The sequence below is a fragment of the Periplaneta americana genome, chromosome 7, assembly GCF_040183065.1.
Source record: "Periplaneta americana isolate PAMFEO1 chromosome 7, P.americana_PAMFEO1_priV1, whole genome shotgun sequence".
Taxonomy (NCBI): Eukaryota; Metazoa; Arthropoda; class Insecta; order Blattodea; family Blattidae; genus Periplaneta; species Periplaneta americana.
Window position 1 is genome coordinate 90,537,547 of NC_091123.1, and position 27,535 is coordinate 90,565,081.

The 27,535-nt window shown below is 36.0% G+C and overlaps 1 protein-coding gene across 50 annotated transcripts; it reads right to left on the bottom strand.

Moving 5' to 3' along the window:
• Positions 1-1,197: 1,197 nt before the first annotated feature.
• On the bottom strand, positions 1,198-26,598 carry LOC138703279 (uncharacterized). 50 transcript variants are annotated; one of them, XR_011333034.1, is made up of 9 exons: positions 26,480-26,564; positions 23,703-24,779; positions 21,094-21,244; positions 16,106-16,217; positions 15,953-16,024; positions 12,974-13,076; positions 8,659-8,764; positions 4,553-4,695; positions 1,198-1,451 (listed from the first exon to the last, which is right to left on the bottom strand). XR_011333034.1 is itself a non-coding variant. In XM_069831027.1 (6 exons), the coding sequence occupies exons 2-6, from the start codon at positions 21,185-21,187 to the stop codon at positions 1,324-1,326; spliced, it is 498 nt and encodes a 165-aa protein (XP_069687128.1). In that variant the 5' UTR covers positions 21,188-21,244; positions 23,703-26,575; the 3' UTR covers positions 1,198-1,323. The 50 variants fall into 50 exon arrangements, 4 of the variants coding, with proteins under 4 accessions (XP_069687128.1, XP_069687130.1, XP_069687129.1 ...); XR_011333037.1 differs by having other exon boundaries at positions 8,659-8,767; positions 12,974-13,199; positions 23,703-26,574; XR_011333047.1 differs by having other exon boundaries at positions 15,961-16,024; positions 23,703-26,573.
• Between the last annotated feature and the right edge of the window lie 937 nt (positions 26,599-27,535).

Sequence of the window (27,535 nt, forward strand, 5' to 3'; positions counted from 1 at the left end):
ATCAGATTATCTGAAAATAAATAGGGCTATATTTTATTTTGATGAGATTTAATAGTATTGATTAAACATTTGTTATGTCTTAACAGTTTACATAGTTTTAATGAGACCATACGCATAGCAAAGAATCCTCTATCATATCATGAATGGCAAAAAACTGTGGTCCATTCAACCTGAAATAATGCCTAAACGTATCATCATTCAAATCGAAACCAGTGTCCAAAACTCGCCCTCATTTTCGTAAGATACAACGTAATTTTCAGATATTTCTGGCTTTAATTTTAGGACTACTTTTTCTTTTCATTAACAAAATATGTTCATGTAACTCCATTTCCTCATCATCTGAATACTCAGATTCAATACAGCGTTCGTACGTAATTTGTAAAGTACGACAATATACTTACAGGTTATATATTTAAGTACGACAATATAGGTAAGTAAATACATAACCTATAATATTTCCCCCAACGAGTGATTACTATAATCAGAAAAATGCTTTCTGCATGAATGCAGTGCATAGATGATCATAGCGAGATGTGATCTGTGATAGCAAGAACTTGCCAAGTGTGTGGAGGAAAGCTCTTCGCCTCTTTCTCGCAACACATTTCTCACTAGCGAAAACTCTTCAAGTGTGTTACGGGCCAAACTTAATGCAACCAACCATGTACTTAATGTTGTGAAGTTCTTTGAAGCATTTTTGCTCTTTTAGTTGAGATTATACCATAAAAATTAGTTTTTAAATATATTGATGTGTTTCTTTTTCAATTTTGGCAAAACCCCTATTTTGGGTTTTTCTCAATTCTGGTTATAATTTATCTGATCTGAAAAACCTAGAATCGAGGTTTCACTGTATTTAAATCCGAGGATTTTCCTTGCAGTTTGCAATTGTAGAGTTGCCTTCATTGACTGTTGGGTAAATTACTCGTGCAATAGGTAAGTTTTGATTTACACAAAGTGGTGAACAATTTCCTTAAATTGCAATACACACAATAATATTACTGGTCTTATGGCAAGATGTTCCTTTCATACTACTGCAATATAAAGAATATTTCTTGGGAAAAACTAATCTGTGATGCAGTTACACCAATACCTATAAAAGTAGCCAGAATATTTATAAGCTCTTACATAAATACAGTAATGTTTCGAGGAATTTGACAAAGTTTTGTATTACTGGGAGACAGGTAGAATGAGTACAATAAGTAGGCAAATATACTGTTATTTATTATACAATTATTATTAATACTGAAGTGTTAAAGAACAGCAAATTAATTTAGCAAAAAAAGATAACAGTCCACAGTTTATGGCTCTGCAGATAGTGTCTGCAGCTCAATTCCTGGTGTGAACAAGAGATTTAACTTTATTCCACAGGACTGGAAATCTGTTCCTTGTCTTGCTCTTTTGTGTGACGTCTTCATGGTAGTCCTGAATTGTGCTGACTGCAAGTTCAGGGGGGCCTGCAAATAGGGAGAGTTAGTATTATTATTGTTACAGTACTTAACAATTTTCATCTGACTTCTGTGAAGTAAAGTATTTATAGTGAATTAGGTAGGCCCATAGAGAAAGAATATGTTGCTGACTGTATTAAACTCAATATTTAATTGTGTATCTCCTTGCTTATGAAAATAAAATTTACTGTCAAAGAATACACAAAGATCTTTGAGAACGTTATCTGTCTGTTGATTTGATTTGAATTGGAGTGAAGATGAAGAGAGTAGGTAGATATGTTAATGAGGTTATATTATTTTTGAAAATATATCTATTTTCTTATTCTATTCTCATCAGACCAACTTAAGATAGTGAGTCTATTTCAAGTCAAGAAATTGACAGTCGGCAATATTTTTTATTGTGTAAACATTTTTTTAGATTGTTGGTAAATAATAAATATTCAGAATCAACAGGTTTGACAGATTTTGTCTGTGAACATTGTAAGTAGCAGAGGTCCTAAAGTTGTTGCACTGAACAGTATAAACTGAATTAGGCAAAGGTTTTAAACATTCGTACACACAACTACCACAAAAAGACAGTTTTCATCCAAGATATGGTATTTTATAATATTAATTTTGTTTTGTTAATGGCCTTAACTCTGTCAGTTAAAATAAACCATTATTATTAAAATTCAGTTATATTAGGCCTTTATTTCTTCTAAATGATTCAAATTAATTGTTCGTTATGTTATAATTTTTATATAGTAATAAAATTTGTTGTATTAATATGCAGACTACCTCTGATTGAGGTTGTGGTTGATATGTACATCTAATATCAGGCAGTACATCTCACTTGATGATATGTGTCAGAGGAAGAACAAATTGTTTGTATGAATCTGAAGTTTGATTAGTGTAATATGTAGTAATCGGCGATTGTATGCAATGGAGAGGGAAAGGAACTGGCCACTCTACCCCATTATCTTCTGGCCTAGTTGCGTCATGAGTGATGCCTTATTTGTGTCATATATTTACGTATAACCTTATATATATATATATATATATATATATATATATATATTCTTATGGGGGAATGTTGCACTTTTGACTATGAAATGTTTTGTTGTGGCAAAGTTAGCTAACCTAACTCCATTGTTATTACTACTTACGTGTAGGCTCTCTTAGCCAATAAAAAAAAGGTAAAGGTATCCCCGTCACACGCCATGAAGGCACTTGGGGGACATGGAGGTAGAGCCCCATGCTTTCCATGACCTCGGCACTAGAATGAGGTGGCGTGGTCGGCACTACGCTCTGACTGCCTTTTACCCCTTAGAAAGACCTGGTACTCAATTTTATAGAAGGCTGAGTGAACCTGGGGGCCGTTCTGGAAGTTGGCAACGAGAAAAATCCCGTCACCACTTGGGATCGAACCCCGGACCTTCCAGTCTGCAGCCAGCTGCTCTACCAACTGAGCTATCCGCCAATAGTTGGTTTAAATTGTAAAAATTATAAAACAAGTACCTATAAGGTCGCAAAGTCAAGCAATTTTTAGAGAATTCAAAATTCTGCCCGTGCATTGCATATACATTCTAGAAACAGTGTCTTTCATTCATAAAAACAAAGCAAAATTCAAATTGAATTCAGACTATCACATGTATCAAACAAGAAATCAAGTCATATCCATTTGTCCACTCATAAAATTACCACAAGTCTTAAAATTATTTTACATAGAGGCATAAACATGTATAACAAAATTTCAAGCTCCATAATAAGTAAAAAACAAAAGAAGTTTAAAAGCATAGTCAACAGGTTGCTGCTGCATCATAGGCCATATACTGTAGAGGAATTTATGTCTTTAGACTTTGCATGAAAGTATTAATATGTAATTGTGAAGGCATATAGGTCGTTATTGCTATTAAGAATATTTCTATTATTATTATTATTATTGTTATTATTATTATACTATCTTAGATGCAATTCTTCTTAAATCGTGTTGGCAAATGTCCTTCCCCCAATAAAATTTTCATGTGATATCTAGATAACTGATCAAAAGTATGTTCCAGTTCCTCCTCACAGAAGCTATCCTTTATATGGTCGTCTTTCTCTTCTGTAGGGGCGTGAGCATTTATAACTACGATATTGCACCATCTACCCTTAAGTGCTAAATATGATAACCTGTCACTGATAAATTCGACCTTTTTTACTGCTGATTTTATTCTTTTGTGAAAGAATCCTGTTCCTAATTGGTGATTATTGTTTCCTTCCCCATAATACAACAAGTAATCTCCTATTTGTGATATGCCATTCCCATCTAACCTAATCTCTTGTACTCCCATGAAGTCCATTCTATATCTAGCTAGTTCTTTTGCTACTAATGTTACCCCTCCTGTTCTATAAAGACTAGTTACGTTCCAAGTGACAAATCTCACAACCTTATTCCTTTGCTGTGGACATGCCAGAGAATCAGTCCCATTCCGAGGCTTATTGTATGGATTCGTAACAAGCTGTTTTTTTTATGATGATGGGTTGTTAGCTGGAGGACCACCACTTATCGGCTGTCCATGACTGCTTATTCAATATATTCGCAGCTACTCTCCATATCTGGAGGCCGTCTCTTCTATCCGCAACGTGAGGACGCACCATGCCGTAGTGATAGGAATCCACAATACATGGATATGTATAATATTATGTAATAAATATTGGTATAATACTACTCATATAATGGCTATATAATTATAATTACTTTAGTAGATATTGTTGATACTAGTTCCATTACTATAATAATAATAATAATAATAATAATACCGGTAATAATAATAATTATTATTAATGTAATTTAATTAATAAAAGTATTATTACTACCTGTAAAATCACTTGCAATTTTTTTTCTATACTTGTTTTTTTGAAAGATGGGACATGACAGGAGCGTTGCGATCGGAAAAACAACTGAATGTCATATAGCGTGGTAGGCCTGTTGCTATGGTAACAAGGGTCGAGTTGCCAAACTTACAGTGTCCAGGTTTCCACATGGCGTGTGCTTAATAGCTCTCTTACCAACATTTATTGTGCACACAATGTTAGCATTGGCACATTTCATCTTTGATTCTCTGTCGATTTTTGTATTGTTTTCTTACCTTCGTATCAATTGTCAATGAATATTTTAACGTCAGCCATCTTAACGTCACTTGCTAGCTTCCATCAGCTGGCAGCATGGTAGTCCATATTGGCAACATAGCACTGTAGTTCCAAGCTCGGCCGCTTAACTGTCATGTCCCATCTTAAAAAAAAACAAGTATAGTTTTACTTATTTTAAGACACTTGATCAATTGCTGCAATTAACTGGTGGCTGAGTGAAATGAAGGTGATAAAGCCAGCGAAATTAGTCCAGGGTTCAGCGCTGGAAATTACTATTGCAGGACTTGAGAAACCATGACAAACCCTAGTGAGGATAGCTTGCCACAGGGATCAACTTCGGACCTCCCAATTAGAAGGCAGGAATAACCAAAACTCCACTCTGCTCGATGTTGTGTGCACTTCAACAACAATAATCAATGTACAAGCCACAACATAGAAACATTGGTAATTTCGTGATAATTTCATGAAAATTAATTTAAAATGCAAATGTGTAAATATATCCTTATTCCGATTTTTTCATCCAAAAGACGATAATTTGCTGTACAAATCTGGAGTCATAAAAGATTGGACACGTTCTTGAACAAGCGCCAAAAACAACTTTTACAACTTAAGCTAAAAGGTTGGTTATTTCGTGATAACCTTGGTAATTTCGTGATATTACATTGATAATTTCGTGAGAGATAGAAGAATTGTGGAAGAATTCATTAAAGTCAAATGAAATTCTCATTTATTGTTACAAGACTTCAAACATAGTAATTCCATCTAATATTCATTGCAAGAAAACAGAAATACATATCAACACACAATAAGAATGAAATCAAAGTAATAATTGAAATTGAAAAGGGATCTTCTTTGCCCTGAAAGGGTGAACACTTTTATTACGGATTTTACTATCAAACGAAATATTTTATATATCAACAAAAATATTAGTAATTATAATCATTATTATTTTAACACTATCACTAATTATTAATATAGACTTAATAATTAATAATATAGAACTTATAATTCATGAAAACATTTATAATAAACAAAATGAAATCATGAATTCATTAACAAAATTATATAATCAACCAACAAATTTTACTAGGGTAACTCCAAAAGTAATGCATAACATTTGTTTAAAAATTATATTTTTATCCTACAGCTTTGCTATTTTCACAGAATGTAGATACATCCTTTAGGAACAAAATGTCACTTTTCCACGTAATCCCCGTCCCTTTCAACTGCCTTACGTAACCTAGGAACGAGGGCCTGTAAACCAGCACGGTAAAAGTCTGGACCAACACATCTGAGCCACTCTTTAGCAGCGTGCACAAGGGAGTCATCTTCTTACCTCGTTCCGCGAAGGGATCCTTCAGTTTACCAAAGAGATAGTAATCGCACCGTGCCAGTTGACTGTAAGGCGGATGTTTCAGTGTTGTCTATCCGAATTTTCTGATCTGGTCTGTGGTCTTGTGACTGACATATGGCTGTGTGTTGTCGTGCAATAGCAGAACATCCTGCTTCTCCCGATGTCGTCGAACACGACTCAGTCGAGCTTGAAGTTTCTTGAGAGTTCCCACATACGCGTCAGAATTAATGGTGGTTCCGTGTGGCATGATGTCCACAAGCAAGAGTCGTTCTGAATCGAAAAACACAGCAGCCATAACTTTTCCTGCCGAAGGTGCACTTTTGAATTTCTATTTCTTTGGTGAATTTGCATGAAGCCACTCCATTGTCTGCCTCTGTCTCCCTCTATCTCAGGTCCAAAATGGTGGAGCCATGTTTCATCTTCTGTCACAATTCTTGCAAGTAAGTCATCTAACACTTATCATTGACACTTAGCATGATAACAAATCAAACAGAAGCTATACTGAACCCATTGCGTCCTCCTTTTCTTTTTTGTTATTACATCTTATCTTCAGATTTCTAAAATTCGTATTGTAATACAAAATTTCGCCTCAAACAGCTAAGATTTCTATCAGCAAAGCTAAGCCTATATGGCGACTACAGCTTTATATAAAATTCCAAAAACATTTCCTAAAATTTCATTAAGATATAATAAATCATTGTACCAAATATCCTATGCTTACCTTTAGTAGTAAGCCAGCCTGTAATGTAATTACAAACATCCACAAAATTTGTACGCCTGAGAAGTCGACGCTAACTTCTCTCTCCAAACATAAGAGCTCACTGAAGCGGTTACAATAGTCACACAAAGCATAGCTGTATGTTTCTGGAAACCGGACAACATATGCAATCCCTTGGCGGAAATTTGAATCTCGTAACACCATTGGTTAGTTCACGAAAGAGCAAAGAAAAAGTATCACGAAATAACCACTGCCACGAAATTACCAATGTTTACCCTATATGAAGTCACTGACACAACAGACCAAATATTCAGAAACATGGTATGCAGCATGAGTGCAAATGAAAGTTAGTATCCATTGCGAAGGTTGCATCAGCTTGCAGAGGGTGTGAAGAATGAGAGTAAGATGAAAATAACGGCAAACACAGCTACTGATCTGAAACAGAAGAAGTAAGAATAAAGTATATACCGGTAACGAGAAACTGATATAGGTGTGATCATTAAGATAAGACGAAAGCAAAATTAAGGATTAGAAAAGTGTAGTGCATGATAGAACAGATTGTAGGTTATGGCAAAAGGAAAAACAAGCTAAGAAGGGGTCAGACATGAAAAACCTTTATCTTTCAAAATGCAGTTTGCAGAATAAGGGAAGAAATTAACATTCAGCAAGAACAATTATATCCAAAGAACAGGAAGGTATTTATAATGCAGCCATTGTGATATTGTAAGGGTAAACGTAAAGCTAGCCCCTTCACATGTCATGAAGATACTTGGGAACATGGAAGTAGAGTACCATGCTCACTTGACTTCGGCACTAGATTGAGGTGGTGTGTTCGGACCTTCTTTAACCCCCAAAAAGACCTTGTACTCAATATGATAAGAGTCTAAATGAACCTCGGGGCATTTCTTAAGTTTGACAACGAGAAAATCCGAACACCACCCACAATCGAACTCTGAATCTATCAGTCCATAGTCAGCTGCTCCACTAACTGAGCAACTTAGCCGCTAGTGTGATAGTATATTAATTTGCAATGTAATATGAAAGATATTAGAACGATAAAATATTGAACCTAGACCCAGGTAATTCCAATACAGAATAGAAAAGAAGAGGGTCTATTTAAATTACTTACTTACTTACTAGCTTTTAAGGAACCCGGAGGTTCATTGCCGCCCTCACATAAGCCCGTCATTGGTCCCTATCCTGAGCAAGATCAATCCAGTCTCTACCATCATATCCTACCTCCCTCAAATCCATTTTAATATTATCTTCCCATCTACGTCTCGGCCTCCCCAAAGGTCTTTTGCCCTCCGGCCTCCCAACTAACACTCTATATGCATTTCTGGATTCGCTCATATGTGCTACATGTCCTGCCCATCTCAAACGTCTGAATTTTATGGTCCTAATTATGTCAGGTGAAGTATACAATGCGTGCAGCTCTGTGTTGTGTAACTTTCTCCATTCTCCTGTAACTTCATCCCTCTTAGCCCCAAATATTTTCCTAAAAACCTTATTCTCAAACACCCTTAATCTCTGTTCCTCTCTCAAAGTGAGAGTCCAAGTTTCACAACCATACAGAACAACCGGTAATATAGCTGTTTTATAAATTCTAACTTTCAGATTTTTTGACAGAAGACTAGATGACAAAAGCTTCTCAACCGAATAATAACAGGCATTTCCCATATTTATTCTGCGTTTAATTTCCTCCCGAGGGTTTATTTAAATATATTAAATAAATAGAATATACATAAATATGTATAACAAATGCAGCAGCATTGTAAGTGTAAAAAAAAAAATCGGGAAAACTGGATATCAAATGGAACATCAGTGATGCTGCTGAAAAGGGTGATTCATTTAAAAACCCAAGCCCACATACTTATTATCGAACAGTACACCACTGGCAGTAAACATGTAAATTGTTGCACTACAAGTTTAGACCAATAAAGTGATTTGAAAAAGAGACAAAAAAAGACGAAAAATCACTTAGGACAACTTGCAGTACAGTGCATGAGAAATGACTTTGTAATTCAAGTTACCTGCTATGCTGTGACACAATAACACAAAGTTGTCACACATTTCACTAGCTGTCGTTGCCAAATACGCAGCATCCATTACTGTATCATTTCCGGTACTTTTGGAAATCTGCTGGAATAAAAAAGTGGCTGAAATAAGTATGTGTCATTTAGTTAATACATTGTTCAATCGTTAACAAAACAGAGCACAATACACTGCACTCAGAACAGGCCGTGGATAGCAGGCACAAGAACCCTTAATTGTGAAATGGTGAGGTTTAGGATGGGGAAGAAAAGAGTTTAAGAAAGAGAGGGGAAATGATAATATGGGCCTAAGTTAAGGAAGTGGTTTTGCAAAGAAAAGGGTTAAGCACAAAACGCTCAAAATTAGAAAGTAACATCTTAGAAGCAAAAAACATACCTCAGAAAGAGAAATATTAAATATACGGCACCCCTTTCAGAATGTGAAGGTATTTAATAATGGATGATGTGGTAGCAGTAATTGTGCGAGTAGATACAGACAATGCTGGAAACAAGAGCCTACCAATCCAGCTAATTGTCTGAAACATAGGAAGATGAAGAATCCACATACTAGTAACCAAAACTTGTAATTGTATTGAAGTAACTACATCGAAAGGAAGAAGGAAAGAAGTGTCTTATTTTAGAATAGTTTGTAGGCAGTATGCGAATTAACGGGGAAGATGGGGGGGGGGGGCATTTCCGCCCTGTTGGAAAGTTATCCCCCTCTCATAAATTCATATTAACATCCCTGCCAGGGATAACTTCTATCCCCCCTACAAAATAGTGTATTGGTATAAAAGTTTCAATTCGAGTATACTTTATAAAGTTGTTGTTGTTTTCTAATGCCAGGCGTTTGACAATAAGTCATTTGACCTCTTGCACTCCAATATTTTTCAAAGATATTATCATGACCAGCCAATGAAGCACAGATTTTGAGGTGTTCCGAATCCATTTCTTGGTTTGAGTTGCACAATGGGCAGTTAGGGGACTGATATATTCCAATTCTATGCAGGTGTTTGGCCAAACAATCATGGCCTGTTGCCAATGTAAATGCAGCTACAGACGATTTTCGTGGTAAATCGGGAATTAACTGTGGATTTTGATGCAGAGAGTTCCATTTTTTCCCCTTGGGATTGTGTTATCAAACCCTGTTTGTTGAAGTCCAAGTATGCAGATTTAATAAATCTTTTCACAGAGTAATACGTAGATTTAGTAACAGGTCTGTAAGTAGCAGTGCTGCCCTTCTTTGGTAAAGCATCTGCATTCTGTTTCCCAGGATTCCACAATGGGATGTTATCCATTGGAATACAATTCTTTTATTGAGTGATATTAATTGAGAGAGCATTTTAGTTATTTCTGCTGTTTGAGATGAAGGTGTGTGTTTAGAGACTATTGATAGAATAGCTGCTTTGGAGTCTGACAATATAACTGCATTCCTAAATTTATTGATGTGGCATAGAAGATTCCTGAGACATTCACTTATTGCAATGATTTCACCATCAAAACTTGTTGTTCCATATCCAAGTGATCTATAAAGTGAGAAGAGACAGCACGTAACACCTGCACCGGCACCTTGTTCTCTGGAGATCAAGGATCCGTTGGTGTATAAATGAAGCCAGTTTTGTGGAGGGTACCTAATATTAATTGTCTCTAAAGACAATTGTTTCATATACTTTATAAAGTACAATATAAAGTAGGCAAGGAAAATAATGATGTATAATCATCACCGGCAAGCTGTAACTTAGGAATTAAACATCTTATCTTAAGCCTGCTCATGGATGTAATTATTATAATCAAGATGCATGACAAGCAACCAAGCGTTGAGCTGTATAGAATGGGGATAATTTTATGTAAGGTACCGATATTCTCTATGTAGGATTCTATCTCCACCCTCATCAGAAATCTTATTTCGCACCCTGTTTCTAGGCTAAGAAATGTACCAATCACAATTACATGAAGTTCAATACCTCACCTCTTCGAAACAGTCTAATCCTAAAGAGAGGAAAGTTCACAGAAATACAAGATACTGTACAAATAACACGTGACATCACAGGAACAAAGTCATGCTGACAACATAAATACGGATGAGTTGAGAAATTAAGAATTTTCAGCTCGAGTGAGAAGGAGAAAGTCTACCTAGATAGAGGATGCAGCAGCCCAACAATAAATCTTGGATTAACACACAAACAATCAATTTCTTCAAAATAATTTAGGTTACGGGTAGTTGAGGAAGGTAGAGAGGTGATAAGAGATTTTATTTAATGTAAAAGTAGCAAGTTTTGTAAAATAATACTGTAATAAATGACATACTAAGCTAATAAAAAGGTCAAGGACTTATCTACATACAAATAGTAGGCCTACACAACAGCCTCACATCAAAGTAATCGTGACACCATACCAATTGATGACTTTGCACAAAAGGAGCAATGATGGTATCTGTAATGAGAACAATTCGAAAAGTAACAGAAGCTGCTAATTCATAAGTGACCACATATCTTATACACAGTAGACAAAGGTTTGAGGACATGAAAATTGGGGAACACTAACAGGAAAAAAAAAAATTCACTACAGACAGACAATATAAAAATTTTATAACACCTAATTAAAACATACACAAAGGCAAATAAATATGGTCGTCAACATTTAGTCAACTCCAAAGAATAGACGGTGCTATAAAGGGATTGTTAATACCATAGGCAGCTTATAACGAACGTAATGAGGATATCCGAATAAAACTAAACATAACAGCAATCTCTGAAATCATTAAGAATAACGGAAATATCTGGCATGAGGACATAATACAGATGAGTTTTCCAGGTAAGTATCCTACAAGAATGATTAATTATACATCTCTTGGAGAGTGAAGAAACGAAGGGGGAACTACCATGACTTACAATCAGATTCAGTACTTGCAAATGTGCCTAATCCATCATATGTTGTGATGAAGGCAATTCATAATGATTGATATTTCAAACGAAGGTAGAAAGGGAACGAGAGAACAGATATAAGTTGAAGCTGCATAATAGCTGAGGACAGTTCCAACCAGGAAGGAAATTAGTTCTACACTAATTATAGTATTCCATAGCAGGATCTTTAGATAGTAGTTAATACCAAGAACTGTAGAGACGTACGTGGTGAGAAACGCTGAATTAATGGAATATGTGCTCGCAAAAAACCGGCTAACCATCAAGTGGTTATAATGGAAAAAAACTGACTTCTGAATTCATGTAAAATGAAATAACTAATATTGCAAAGCAAACAATATCTCATATTATAACAAAACCATGAATGGAATGGAAATAATAACTTTCTTCAATTAATAAGAAAAATAGTTTTGCCATGAAAAGAGTATCTTCTCCTCAATTATTGGATTCAATAGTTAATTCTTCTCCAATATTACCAAAAGGTGCTTTGCCAGTTCATGCTCAATCACAAGAAGATAATCCGAATTAAAGAAAAAGTGACTACAGTGAAAGAGAAATTCAAGGGATTAATCAATCACGCCATGCACTCAAAACACGAATTGAGACAAATTATATTGATACCGGAAAAATAAATCAATACAAGTGTAACAACTCACACACTAATGCCTCATAATTTAATAACTCTGTGTCATATAATAATTCAAACTGTAATTATAAAGAACTGGTACTGTGTACAAGAAAACGATGGAGACCAACATAGCTATGTTCCTAAGATGAGTCGTAACAACCGTGCTTGAATTGAACTGAATTTAATGGAGGGAGGCACTTTGGCCCAGCATTGCGACCTTGTTCAGATCTATTGCGCTAGCCCTCTGGTGACGCATTCCCAAACCCAAACTGGCCGACCACACTAAGGTTTCCAGCAAGCAATTTCACTTGTCCCTAGGCAAACCTCCTCCATGAGTCACCAGCCGGCGTTCGGGAAACATTATGGAATGATAATGAAATCGAGAATTGGTGACGGAAAGATGTAAATGCCTAATGTGAGGAAAAACGGGAGAACCCCGGGAAAAACCCCAACTACAACCTTGTCTGCCACAAGTGTTACTATTGATTTTTTCTATGAAAAAATCCTTGACCTGACCAGGAATCGAACCTGGGCTGCCTACGTGACAGTCTGAAGGTCTGACCATTCGCCTCCGCAGAGGTAAACAACCGTTATAGTTTGAGGTGATCTTGCCAGTGCAACTTAAGGAAACCAGAAGAGATAATATTTGCATTGTGAGTTATAAGAATTACAGTATTTGCATTGTGAGTTATAAAAGAATCCTAAATTGAAGAACAATATTCAAGGCACAGGTGGCAGCTCAGAAAGCTAATTAATGGCACTCTACCTGAACAGACATCCAGTGACTGGCGGAGACTTGAACGAAGCTGGCGAACCAATGGTTGTACAGGTCGATGAGACTAAATACACACATCATGTAGGCTACACGCCTAGAGCAGAGAAGTTTAACAAATACAGCTCCAGTACAATGGGAGTGGTGTCAGTGACTAGTGCTAGTTGCATGAAATGATGATTTGCAAGATATAAGTTACATCACTGAAATCAATCTGAAACTCAAGAACAAAATAGTTTCACACATAAGACCAAAATTAGATATCCAGTATGTAATTCAATTATACGATCTTATACAGCCAACCTCATAATGCTATTGCATTTGGGATATGCCACAATTTAACACTGATCTGTATAACAAGTTTGCTGGTCGACCAATAAATGAATTAAAAAAAAAATATATATATAATGTCTCAATGCTTAGCGAAGATAGGATGAGGCTTTAAGGAAGAAAGGATAGAATCAAAGGAACATGTTCAGGACAGAAACGTGATTAGCTGGCTGTGTATAAATAAAGTCATGATCAGTTATTGATATGTGATCTGGCGAAATGCTATTGAAAACTGAGCTTACCCATACCATATGAAACCAGCAGGACAAGGCATAATTTAAAGGGGTTAGGTGAAGCTTACAGGAGTAAAATTTTGGAAATATTCGACATTTTTGTTCCTCCATTACTGTATCTTGTATAATAATGAAAATTAGTATGTGTAAAACACTGTCCTTCTGCTATATGATTAAAATATTTTAACGATTAAAATAAATTTTATATACCGGTATATATATATTTCCCCCAGAATTAAAAATGGTGGCAGTTCACTGTGATTTATTCAAAGCATTTCACTGTATAAAACATTAAATGCTGCTAGACAAATTAGATTATAATGTAATTAAAGGCACTGCACACCAATGGTTTCACTCATATCTCATACATTGAAAACAGAAAGTCGAAATCGATGCAAGTATGAAATTTATCTCGACATGGGGAACTATTAATAGTGGAATTATTCAAGGTTCAATATTAGGTCCCCTACTTTTTCTAATCTTCATAAATGATCTTGCTCCCCCTAATAAAAGATTTGGGTCACCCATGTTATTTGCAGATTACACAATTATAGTAATTACAGCCAATAACTCCAACACGTTCCAATCTTCAACAGGGGTAATTCTCTTCAAAATATGTGACTAGTTCTCAGTCAATAAATTAGTATACCTATACTGAAACAAAACTAACATACTGGTAATTCAAATGAAATCCTGTCCAAATTCAACCTCGCAAAATTCAAGTGCAATATTTAACAATAGGTCCTTATTGGAAGCAACATCAACCAAATATCTTGGCTTAAAAATCGATGTGTTAAATTGGAAAAATCATATTAAAGGAATTACCCCCAGACTAAATTCTACATGTTTTGCTATTAGAACTATGCAAAAGATAGTAAATATCAAAACCTTAAAAACTGTGTATTTTGCATACTTCCATTTGGTAATGAGTTTTGGAATAATATTCTGGGGAAATTTCACAGATAGTAACAGTACTGGTATATTCCTACTACAAAAAAGAGTAATTAGAATAATAGTAGGTGCCAAATCTAAGGAATCGTGTAGGACTATTTTTAAAAAACTACAAATAAAGCCCATGGCTTGTCAGTATATTTTTTTCCATTAATAATCTTCCTCGTAATTGTGAAAACTTAGTAACTGCTTCAACAGTTCATAGCATAAATACATGTCAAAAAATAACTTCCATACTCCATAGGCAAGTCTATCATGCTATCAAAAATGAGTGCGTTATATGGCAGTAAAAATTTTTGAATAGCCTTCCTATCGATATAAAAAATGAAAGTCAAATATAAGATTAATTAAGCCAAATTAAAGAAGTACCTAAATACTCATGCCTTCTATTCTGTAGGTTAGTTCATGACATTCAACGACACTTCATGAAATTGATACTAAAACTTTGTGTTGTACTAGTAGACTGTATTGTAAACCTCCTCTGTAAATATTTCAACTAGACTGTGACTATAAATGAAGACTTTGTAGTAGTATTCAGTTTTTTTTTTTTTACTTGTTCCATTTTCTAGCTGTGAGGCAATGTATCAATGCCACGGAATGTTAATAAAAACAATACAATACAATGACCAAGTAACCAATATTTTTGATATCAGAAGTTTGGCACCCTAATCATAAGTACAACAGACATTGACAAACAGAATGGAATGCAACTGTATACTTTGGAGTAAGGCTCCTACAATTAACAATGACAAAGATGTAGTTAGTTATGCAGTAATGAAACAAGTCTTAATCAAGTATTGTTTAATATAAGTTAGTGTTTCACTGTGTCTGCAGAAAGACTTCTCTTTTGCAGGATTTATACATTTACCTGCAAGAGGAACTTTATCCTTTGGAGATATTTTTAAGAAACTGACTTTTTTAAGGATCAGTACCTGTAGGCCTCATTATGAGGTTAAGGATAATTTCATTGCTGATAGGAGAGAGAAAATTTATCATAATGAGGATAGTTTCATTGTTCATTGGAGACAGGAAATATATCCAGGCACCTAGCTAACATGAAACATAGAGAAATTTGTTTGTGGATATATTCAGCTACATTTTTCTTGCAATAATGTAGAAGGTATACTTTCTAAGCTAATATTTCTGATTTAGAATTTGAGAAACTTGTTTGTGGATATATTCAGCTACATCTTTCTTACAACAATGTAGAAGGTATACTTTCTAAGTTAATATTTAATATTTAAAATAACTGTATTGGAAACAATAATGTCTCACAAGAAATTCAAATATTTTACTGCAACGTATTCGTACACAACTACACTAAAGGTATCTTATGCAGTTTTAATTATTAATATGAGAGAGACGGAACTAATTTCAAAATCATGTAATGACACTCGTAATCCTACTGAGAGAGAGGAGTCAAGTCGTGTAAGGATTAACAGAAAACCTACATACTTACTATTTTACCTGTAGATCAAGTGGCAGTTAACATGGCAATCATGGCAGCAGAAGGTCACAGATGTATTGAAATCTGCACAATAATAAGAATAACTTGAAATTAAACAATGACAGTCGCATAAGAGACTACGAAGAATCATAAAGACATACTCACATAAAATGAAGCAATGAAGAAATTAATTTGTAAATGTTTCGGTTGTTTACAATTTAGAGGGAGATACCGGTAACAGATGACACTAATGTAAACTATCATACCAGCTGTCGAACTGAAACACTAGACCAAATACCATAACCTTATTAAATAACCAAGTTTTACAAGACTGTTAAATGGAGGGTCGAAATTATAATTTAACAGTCTTACAAATACAGACCTTTTATTCATGTGTTAAATAGGAATTACTAAAGTAGGCCTACTGTACAGAGCTAATCAGCTGTACAGTGAAGCGGCCATCTGGCCATTGCTCAAAGTTCATTTTATATCACAGAGTGCAGTTAGCTGGTTCCTTTGAACACCAACTTACAGATTGACGACTTTCTGCACTAACAACTCTGACCATTCCATCCGATCCCCCTGACCCAATATTGCACAGCTGCCACATTCCTAGAAACGATACTTTCGTGCTAACTGACGAGATTCTTGGATTCAGAAAAGATGCGGCAATTCACCCTCCACGTGAATGTGAAGGGAGCCTGTCAATTTTTCTGAACGAGGTTTGTGACTGGTTACAGGCGAAGGCAAGATTTCCGTCACAGTAAGGTAGACATTACAACCAATTAGTAGGGGTAGGAGAAGGTTTGTCGGCAAAGTCCTTTCTGTGAAACTGCACTCCATGATATAAAATTAGGTATACACTCGCGAAATAATGATCCAGAGCTGTTATAACTTGGACAGTCATGAGAGATGTCTACTCGGGAGAGCCATTTTCAGTTTCAACAGTGTGTAAGGCCTATATTGCACTATCAAATTTCTGTGTCACAGAATATGATAAAATTTTTTATCAAATATATATGATCTAATGTAAGATTTTGACTACATTACACTATGTCAAAACTTTGATATCTTTTATCACAGTTAATAATGGATCCGCAATAGTTCTATGCTTGTTGTAACTGTAAAAAATGCAGTAATGGTTATTGCATATTGCATTAATACTAAAGAAGAAGTCAAAGAAAAAATGTATTTCATCGGCTTAGAGCGTAAACCTGCTAACCAGGAAGAAGGAAATTTTACAGGGAAACAAGAAACTGAGTATACATTAACTCTGAAACTTTAAGACTAAATCCAAAGTACAGGTGGTAAGTATCAGGGTTAATGTATACTCAGTTTTTTGATTCCCCTGTAATATTTACTTTTTGTTAGTTAACAGGTTTACACCCTAAGCCGACAATTTGGGTTAGAGATTGGGGTAGGGAGAAAAGATACAAAATGGATCTATCAAACTCTACTGAGAGAATTTGAGTGTGAAGATGTGAAATCCTATATAAAAGTATTTAATAATGGATGATAAAACATTTCATGTGACTCTTAATGTGATATGAAAAGTTTTTTTGTGGTTTTCACAGACCATGTGTACTTAATGTCTGCCATTTTATTTCTTCTCAGTCACAGATTTTATGAAAGGGTACCGGTATGTACGGATATAGGTATGATGATGACCATAACTTTTATCACAGAACTATGTCACAGCTAGATGTGATCAAAGATGCTATTTTACACTCTAAAAGATTTTATCATATATATTTTGTCAAACTTCTGTGACACAGAAATTTGATAGTATAATATGATATGATATATTTCGTCACAGCTCTTCTTTACATGTAATGGTGTACCTCACATTTCTGTATCTGGTGCCACCATAATATATTATTACAATAACACATTATTTGCAGTACACGTCTACACAAATACTCCCAATTACACTATGTACCTTTTTTGTTACTTGGTCAATCTCCCCTTCAGTATTTCTTCTACATTTCATTTGCTATTCTCTTTTTTCTTCATTAATCCTAATATATCCAATATTATATACGTCTTTCAAACCCCCTTTTTCCTCTAACTACTATTCACTAAAATCTCAATTTCAATTTTTCTCTACAAATTATCATATTGAATTATTTGTCCTATTTGTTCTTTGACCTCTTCTCCTATCTTTCTCTTATATTCATTTACTGTTCTAACGTTCAAAAGTTAGTAATTTTATGCTGTCACTTGTTCACTTCTCTTAACCCTTTTTCACTATTTTCACTCATTCCTATTTGCGCTCACTTTCACTTTCTCACTATTCCACTTACACCTAATCCTTTCTCACTATTCTCACTTCCTATAAATACCGCACTTATATTTATCTCTACACATCAGCTTACACACTTTCTCTCTCTCCTATACTTCTCGATCATTTACAATTTCACTTTACTTGCACTTTTTGATCACATCCCCACATTTTTTAATCATATCTAATACCTCTGCTATATCCTCAGCTGTAGCAGGTTCTGATCTTTCTTTACTGTTCGTCTCTATCTTATTTCTATTTCTGTCTTTCTTTCTATTTATTTCTTCTTCTATTCCTCTTTTATTCCCCCCCCCCCCACGCTTTCACTTTCATATCCTAGATTTCCACTTACACTTGCACCCTTAATCTTTTCACTACTTTCTTCTCTATCACTTCCTGACTCTTGGTTTCTCTTTTTCTCCCCACTCGCCTTTTTTCTAGCGCCCGTCTTGCTTGTTCCGTTATTGTCAGCATTCCATCTGGAGTGCGCTAACCTTACCGCCATCGTATGGAGACTAGGAATCCGCTTACGCTGCATGATCATGTTACTCTTTTCTTCTTGCTGTGCCATCATCTTTACACTTCCTCGTACGTCAGTATGTGGGTTCCTGAACTCATTACTATTTGCTCGTGTTACCATGTGTTGATCTGCGACAATCACGTGTTCTGTCCTTGCAGTTGGGATGATTTTCTTTCACCATTCCTTCTCCTTCCCTCTGCTTATGTAGCTAACGTCGACTCTCTGTTGTCTTCTTGTTGCTTCCCTCTGCAAAGTTGAAATATGTCCACTGTCCTCTTTCGTTCTTCTCATTAGTCCAAATTCTGGATGATCTTCATTCCTCAGGCAAAACTCCAGATCATACCATTTTCCGTTCACTTTCAGTTTATCCTCGTACATTTTAACAAAGTGACCTTTCGCCCTCGCTGCTTTCATATAAGGTAGTAGCCGTTTTCTTCTATTTCTTACTTCAAATGGCATATCTGTTTCCACTCTCACTCCTGAACCACAGAGCCGTCCTAGGTTGTTCAGAATAACTTCCCTTACTTTTGTATTCTTAAAGCTCAAGAAGATAGGCCTTTTAGTTCCTTTCCGTAATCTGTACGTATGGTCGACATGTTCTTCTCTCAACTCTATATTAAAGATCACTTCACATAAATCTCTCACTTTCTCAAAGGTATCCATCTCTTTTTCCCGGCCCCTTTCTTCGACCGCGAAAATTATTAAGTTATTTTTCCTCAACTTGAGATCGTAGTCTCTCATCTTCTTCTTTAATTTGTTATTCTCTGCTATCAACTCTTCTATCTTTTCACTGATGTTTTCTACCTTTAGTCTTGAGTTTTCTAAAGCCTGGTTCTTCATTTCTACCTCTACTTGATTCAAGCCTGCTTTATTATTCCTTTCCTCTCTACTTAATTCACTTACTTTATCATTTCCTGATGTCTCTTTCTGTAACCACTATTCCATCTTCTCTTACTGTATTCTTCGCTTCTTCCTCAGGCCAATAGCCTTTATAGTATTAGTAGTATTTATTTATTTAACCTGGTAGAGATAAGGCCGTCAGGCCTTCTCTGCCCTTCTACCAGGGGATTACAACTATAATATGAACAATAAAATTACAATTAATATTAAATTTACAATTACAATAAAAATTAAAGTACGACAAGATTACCTGATTAATGAAAGCTAGACATTTTATCATAGAAGTCAAGAACAAAGAATATTTTTGTATTTACTGAATTACAAATTAAACCTAGAATAAAATTCTATAGTGATGAAATTACCGGATATTGAAATATTTTGTGATAGATTAAGAGAACTATTTACAAGAAACCATGTCTGAACGAGTCTCAATTACTGACAAAGTGCCTAGTAAGTTTGCGTTTGAATTCAATTTTATTTCGACAGTCCCTGATGTTAGCAGGTAACGAATTCCAGAGTCTTGGCAGTGCTTTTGCGAAAGAGGATGAGTATGAGGAAGTGCGATGGGATGGTATTGTTAGTATTGTTTCATGGCCAGAGCATGTGTTCAGATTGTGGTGGGAAGAAAGGTAAGTGAAGCGAGACAGGTACGAAGGAATAGAAGAGTTCAAGATTTCGAAGAGAAGGAGAAGTGAATGTAAATTTCTTTTCTTATCTAGTTTAAGCCAATCTATTGTTTCCAGGGCTGGAGTAATATGATCATATTTACGAACATTGCTTACAAAACGTACGCACAAATTATGAGCATGTTGAAGTTTCGTTTTGTTGTCGCTGGAAAGGTCAGTCAGTAAAATGTCAGCATAGTCAAAATAGGGAAATACAAGCGTCTGCACAAGGGACTTTTTTAAGCAAGAGGGAAGATGAACATTTATCCTTTTTAGCACATGGATAATACTGTGTAAGCAAGTGATAGTGTACTATAGGCTTAAGTCCTGTAGAAGATTTATACACTGTGTATTAGTAAGACCTTTACAATATAATAATAAGTGCTGAGCTATTGGCCATGTCACTTCTTACGCCTAATCATATACTTCAGTACATATTTATAGCATTGTATCAAATATGGTAATATTAAATTGTACGTCAGGACATAATGACTGAATGACAAAGAATAGAACTTCCTCTGCTCTATAAATGCATTATAATATTAGGGTAATGATGTGCAACTATACTTCCAGCCATATTATGTCATTATGAAATGTAAAAAATATTGAGCAATGTTATTTCGAAAGGGATTTAGGTGGTCTGGTGTTATGATTACATACCTATTGTAAACTGTACACTAATGGTTGTGGTCAAGGTAAACGTAGCAGCATGCGCCTTGGGATCTGCACAGAAGGAATAATGGAGAAAATTAATACCATAATTGCACCGATAACATAATAGTCTTACCCTCTTTCTGACTCCGCGTCGGAAAATTTCTAATAAGCAGCATAAAATCAAATCTTAGAGCCGCATGTAGTAGTCTTATCGGAAGCCTGAACATGGTGTGTGGAATATGAATTATGAAGTAATTAGGTCTGGTACCAACTCAGTAATCGATCTGGAAAACATGAACACTTTTGATAAACATTAATAAACAAGAACAGTTTTGATAAACATACATAACCTTAGAAAGTGATGTGTGCTCAAGAATATGAGGTTGGAGAGTAGGAAAAATATTGTTAAAAAAAGGAAGCCTTGTCAAAGCATATTAACTATATTTACAACGAGGAATGTTAACCTCGATAAAATTATTATAACAATCTCGGCATTTAACCGTACCTACCACAAAGTCCAACATTCATCATATAAAACTAGTCGCACTGTTACCGGTACTTTCTTTGTGAAATGAATTCCTGAAGTAATCAACAGTAGTTCTAACACTAGTTCCACTATTCTTCTAGCAATTGGAAAAATGGAGAGGACTGCTGTGATATATCTTATAGGCATAGCAGTCGCATGTGCACAACTTGCTAACACAGTATAAAGGCTATTGGCCTAAGGAAGAAGCGAAGAATACAGTAAGAGAAGATGGAACAGTAGTTACAGAAAGAGACATCAGAAAAGGATAAAGTAAGTGAATTAAGTAGAGAGGAAAGGAATAATAATGCAGGCTTGATTCAAGTAGAGGTAGAAATGAAGAACCAGGTTCTAGAAAACTTAAGACTAAAGTTAGAAAACATCAGTGAAAAGATAGAAGAGTTGATAGCAGAGAATAACAAATTAAAGAAGAAGATGAGTGACTACGATCTCAAGATGAGGAAAAATAACTTAATAATTTTCGGACTCGAAGAAAGGGGCCGGGAAAAAGAGATGGATACCTTTGAGAAAGTGAGAGATTTATGTGAAGTCATCTTTAATATAGAGTTGAGAGAAGAACATGGCGACCATTTGTACAGGTTAGGGAACGGGACCAAAAGACCAATCTTCTTGAGAATTATGAATGCAAAAGTAAGGGAAGCTATTCTGAATAACCTAGGACGGCTCTGTGGTTCAGGAGTGAGAGTTGAAAAAGATATGCCATTTGAAGTAAGAAATAGAAGAAAACAGCTATTACCTTATATGAAAGCAGCGAGGGCAAAAGGTCACTTTGTTAAAATGTACGAGGATAAACTGAAAGTGAACGGAAAATGGTATGATCTGGAGTTTTGCCTGAGAAATGAAGATCATACAGAATTTGGACTAATGAGAAGAACGAAAGAGGACAGTGGACATATTTCAACTTTGCAGAGGGAAGCAACGAGAAGACAACAGAGAGTCGACGTTAGCTACATAAGCAGAGGGAAGGAGCAGGAATGGTGAAAGAAAATCATCCCGACTTCAAGGACAGAACAAGTGTAACAGAACACATGGTAACAGGAGTGAACAGTAATGAGTTCAGGAACCCACATATTGACGTACGAGGAAGTGTAAAGATGATGGCACAGCAAGAAGAAAAGACTAACGTGATCATGCAGCGTAAGCGGATTCCTAGTCTCCATACAATGGCGGTAAGGTTAGCGCACTCCAGAAGGAATGCTGACAATAACTGAACAAGAAACACGGGCGCCAGAAAAAAGGCAAGTGGTGATAAAAAGAGGAACCAAGATTCAGGAAATGATAGAGAAGAAAGTATTGAAAAGAATAAGGGTGCGAGTGTAAGTGGAAATCTAGTATGTGAAAGTGAAAGCATGGGGAGGAAAAATAAAAGAGGAATAGAAGAGGAAATAAATAGAAAGAAAGACAGAGACAGAGACGAACAGTAAAGAAAGGTCAGAACCTGCGACAACTGAGGATATAGCAGAGGTATTAGATATGATTAAAAAATGTGGGAATGTGATCAAAAAGTGCAAGTAAAGTGAAACTGGAAAAGAGCGAGAAGTATAGGGGAGAGAGAAAGTGTATAAGCAGATGTGTAGAATAAAATATAAGTACGGTACAGTATTTATAGGAAGTGAGAATAGTGACAAAGGATTAAGTGTAAGCAGAATAGTGAGAAAGTGAAAGTGAGCGCAAATAGGAATGAGTGAAAATAGTGAAAAAGGGTTATGAGAATTCAACAAGTGACAGCATAAAATTAGTATACTAACTTTTGAACGTTGGAACAGTAAATGAATATAAGAGAAAGATAGGAGAAGAGGTCAAAGAACAAACAGGACAAATAATTCAATATGATAATTTGTAAAGAAAAATTGAAACTGAGATTTTAGTGAATAGTAGTTAGAGGAAAATGGGGATTTGAAAGAAGTATATAATATTGGATATATTAGGATTAATGAAAAAAAAAAGAGAATAGCAAATGAAATGTAGAAGAAATACTGAAGGGGAGATTGACCAAGTAACAAAAAAGGTACATAGTGTAATTGGGAGTATTTGTGTAGACGTGTACTGCAAATAATGTGTTATTGTAATAATATATTAATGGTGGCACCGGATACAGAAATGTGAGGTATACCATTACATGTAAAGAAGAGCTGTGACGAAATATATCATATCATATATCATATCTTATAAGCAATTAATGGAAGACCTTCACTTACCAATCTACACACAGTGGGCCTACATGGACCACTACAGAGCTCGGCAAGTGTTACCACGAGTACTACAATGATCAAAGTTCAAACCCCATAGTTCTCGCGAATGCACACTACCATTCGCGAGAACAAATCTTCCTCTCGGAACGGAACATATTCCTCGCCACAAATTCCTTAAGGTAACAAGGGAAGAGGGGCCTAGTTGTCCCATATTGACGTCGCAGCTTCCTCTTCACCCGCATCCATAAATTTTCCACATTTTGGGTGTGGACATCTGGGTCACCTGGGTCCACAAAATTTCTGTCGTGTATTACGACGGAGTGGAGATATATCCCTCCCTGTATTCCTCCAATGTTGTTACAGGCCTCCATCCGTCGGACATGATGTGCGATCCCGGCAGGATGTGGGCCTCAATTAGGGGGGTGAGGGTTGCCTCTGATCTGTCTTCCACTTCCATCATGAAACATATTCCGGTGTCACGCTCCACTCCGCCAAAGACCCAGTGACCTTCCCGCCATTCTCCCCTGTGATACTTCCGGTGGAAGTATTTTGTTTCATCTATTTCCACTACCATTGGTTCGCCAGCTTCGTTGAAGCCTCCAACAGTCACTGGATGTCTGTTCAGATATGACTGGCACTCGTCCCTGAGGAAGTTGCACCAGTCAACCATTGTGTTGGGTTTTACCCCTGTCTCTCGACTGGCGATGTCCTGAGGCATATCTACTGCCCAACAGTAAATTATTCTCGTTATTATATTTAAGGGGAGATGGCTCCTTGAAAAGAAGCTGCCGTCTCCTATCGATTTTGTATGGCGACACTGCCTACAGTGCCACTGCATGCCATCTATTATGTTTTGTCTTGCATATAGAGCACAGGCCCTATTGCATGTAGGGCACTGATAGGCGTTTCTAATTAGGCCCCTCCTAGCCAACCACTTGGCTGCCCTTTCTGGGGTTGACATTGCTTGGTCCAATGATACTAGATTGTACTTTTATGGCATGATCACGCCTTCATTGAGCAGCTCTCCATTGTCCACATGCTGCACTGGTCTGTCGGCCATGTCGAGGTGTGTCTTCACACTTACTTTCAAAACGATAAAATGGAATGTAGTCAATGTACATACACACATCATTTGGTGAGGACAATTGTTTGAGAATAATCCACGGTCTACAACCACCACCACAGCATGAATTTGGATTACATGTTCGTTGCCAACTGATGTGTACCAGCATAGCAACCCCACTATTGCTGCGCAAAAACAGGCAAACATACAGACAGAAGGACACAAATTTACACACAGCGTCAGAGAGACACAGACAGGGGCAGAGAGATAGACATACAGAGGGCAGCAAACACAGAACAAGAGAGACAGACAGAAGAAGACAAACATATACACAAGACAGAAAGAGAGAGAGAGCCAGACAGCCAGAGGTAGCCTAGATCAGACAAAGGCTGTGACAGACATGACACACACTAATATAATGTAAAACAAAAAATGCGTGATAAAACAGCAACTAAAAGTGAGTTTAGAAGTGTGTCATATGAACAGGCACTACTACAATGTTAAAAATGTGTGATACAACATAAGGACGATACATACATAGACTTTTTAAGTAAATTAAGATTAACAAATTGTAAATATTGTATATATATATATATATATATATATATATTTTTTTACACTTAGAAAGTGAAAGCATGTAGTATTACTTAGGTAATGGGGCATGCTGTAATTAAAAAAAAAACACACAAACAGACAGACGGAAGAGAGAGACAGAGACAGACTGACAGAAGGGAGACACACATAGACAGACAGAAGGAAGGGAGACACACAGAGACAGAGAGACGGAAGATAGAGACACACAGACAGACGGAAGATAGAGATACACAGACAGACGGAAGAGAGAGACAGAGACAGACAAACGGTAGTGTGACACAGAGACAGACAGTCGACGGATGGGTGACACACAGACAGACAGAAGAGAGAGACAGTGACAGACAAACGGAAGGGAGACACAGAAGGGATACACACACAGAGACAGACAGACGGAAGGGAGACACAGAGACAGACAGATGGGAGAGACACAGAGACAGACAGACAGAAAGGAGACACACAGAGACAGACAGACGACGGATGGGAAAAACACAGACAGACGGAAGAGGGAGACACAGAGACTGACAGACAGAAGGGAGACAGAGAGACAGACAAATGGAATGGAGACACACACAAAGACAGACGGAAGAGAGACACAGAGACTGAGACGGACGGACGGAAGGTAGACACAGATTCTCAGAGACAGACGGACGTGGGCAGGGACAAGCAAACAGACAGAGGTAAACAGGTAGTTGGATTGACTTGTTTTTCTGAAAATTATGAATAATGATTAACTTATACGGTACTAACTACCGTACTAATTGCAAACAGTTATTAATATAACTACATTTAAATAATTTTTTGGTACTCAGTCTGTGAAGTTTTGTTTGTGAAACTTAGTTTAAACTAAAATTTAATCTTATTCAATATTTATTCATTTCGGCATGCAGTGGCCTCCTATTTACTACTATTACAATGCAATTATTACGAAACAAATTTCACAGTGGCTGCCACTTGTATTATGTGTTGTCGCGATTACGACATATTCCATTCAAGAAGTGGTGTCGTAAGAACTTCATGTGAATGATTCCTGTAATTGTTTATTTTAGATACTGCTATCTGGGCACTGTCTCTAAAGTAACTACTTTACGGATTGAGCACCAAACACTTATATTCAATTATTAATTACACAAAGCACAAAGTCACTTGAACGCAAGGCACAATATAAGCGAGATAGGTAACAATAACGTGTCACTAGGTAATCACTGGTTTGAGCGCGCTATTAATTTGTTCCAGTTATTATAACCAGTGTTGCCAACTCAGAATTCCATTTACCGCTGCACAAGCTTAAAAAAAACAGCTGAACTGTAGTTAAAAAACTCCAGATTTTTCTTAACACATCACTTCCAAATTCGAAATACAGACTATTCATCTTGATGCAATACGTAAGTATTTGAAGTCTTCTCATTCCTGCTCGAATGGTCAAAATTTCATTTAGCTTGGGATTTTCCATCCTGTTCCTGTGCTTTTTCACAAGATTCATCGGGCTAAATAGCCTCTCAACCTCTGCATTTGACAATGGTAGGATAAAGAAATAAAATGCCAGTTTAGCCAGCTCTTTGGAGGGATGGTCACCGCATGTATCACTGAAAATCGCAACCTAAAATTTGAAATGAACCATAATGAGATTTAAAATTTAAAAAAAAAATCTAATATAATACTTCTAATTCTTTGGAAATTAAAATAACACTCACTTCTGACCAGAAGCGTGTAGTATTGGAAACATTTTTCCAATCCCCAAAGTTAATTTTTCGCCACCGTATCTCAGCAACTGTTGCCGAGCAACAGAAAAACACTCGCTACTCTTTTTGTGTTTATCTCTAACAGCATGGGTAATTAAATCTTAATATTTTGCATTCAATATCACCTTACACCATTTACACCGATCTTTCGAACTATCACTGGCAGCTTCTTCCATCCAATCTTTCAATACTATGTTTTTTCCACACATCTCCAATTTTTTGTACGAATGGAGTTTTACGTGGCATCGTTAAATAAAATATTATATATATTATATAATATTATATATTATATATATGTATATATATATATATATATATATATATATATATATATATATATATATATATATATAGACACACACAGTATTTCTTCAAAATTGAATGAAATAGATCAAGATTATACTGGACACTACGGAAATAATCAAATCACAGTCGGTCCGAAA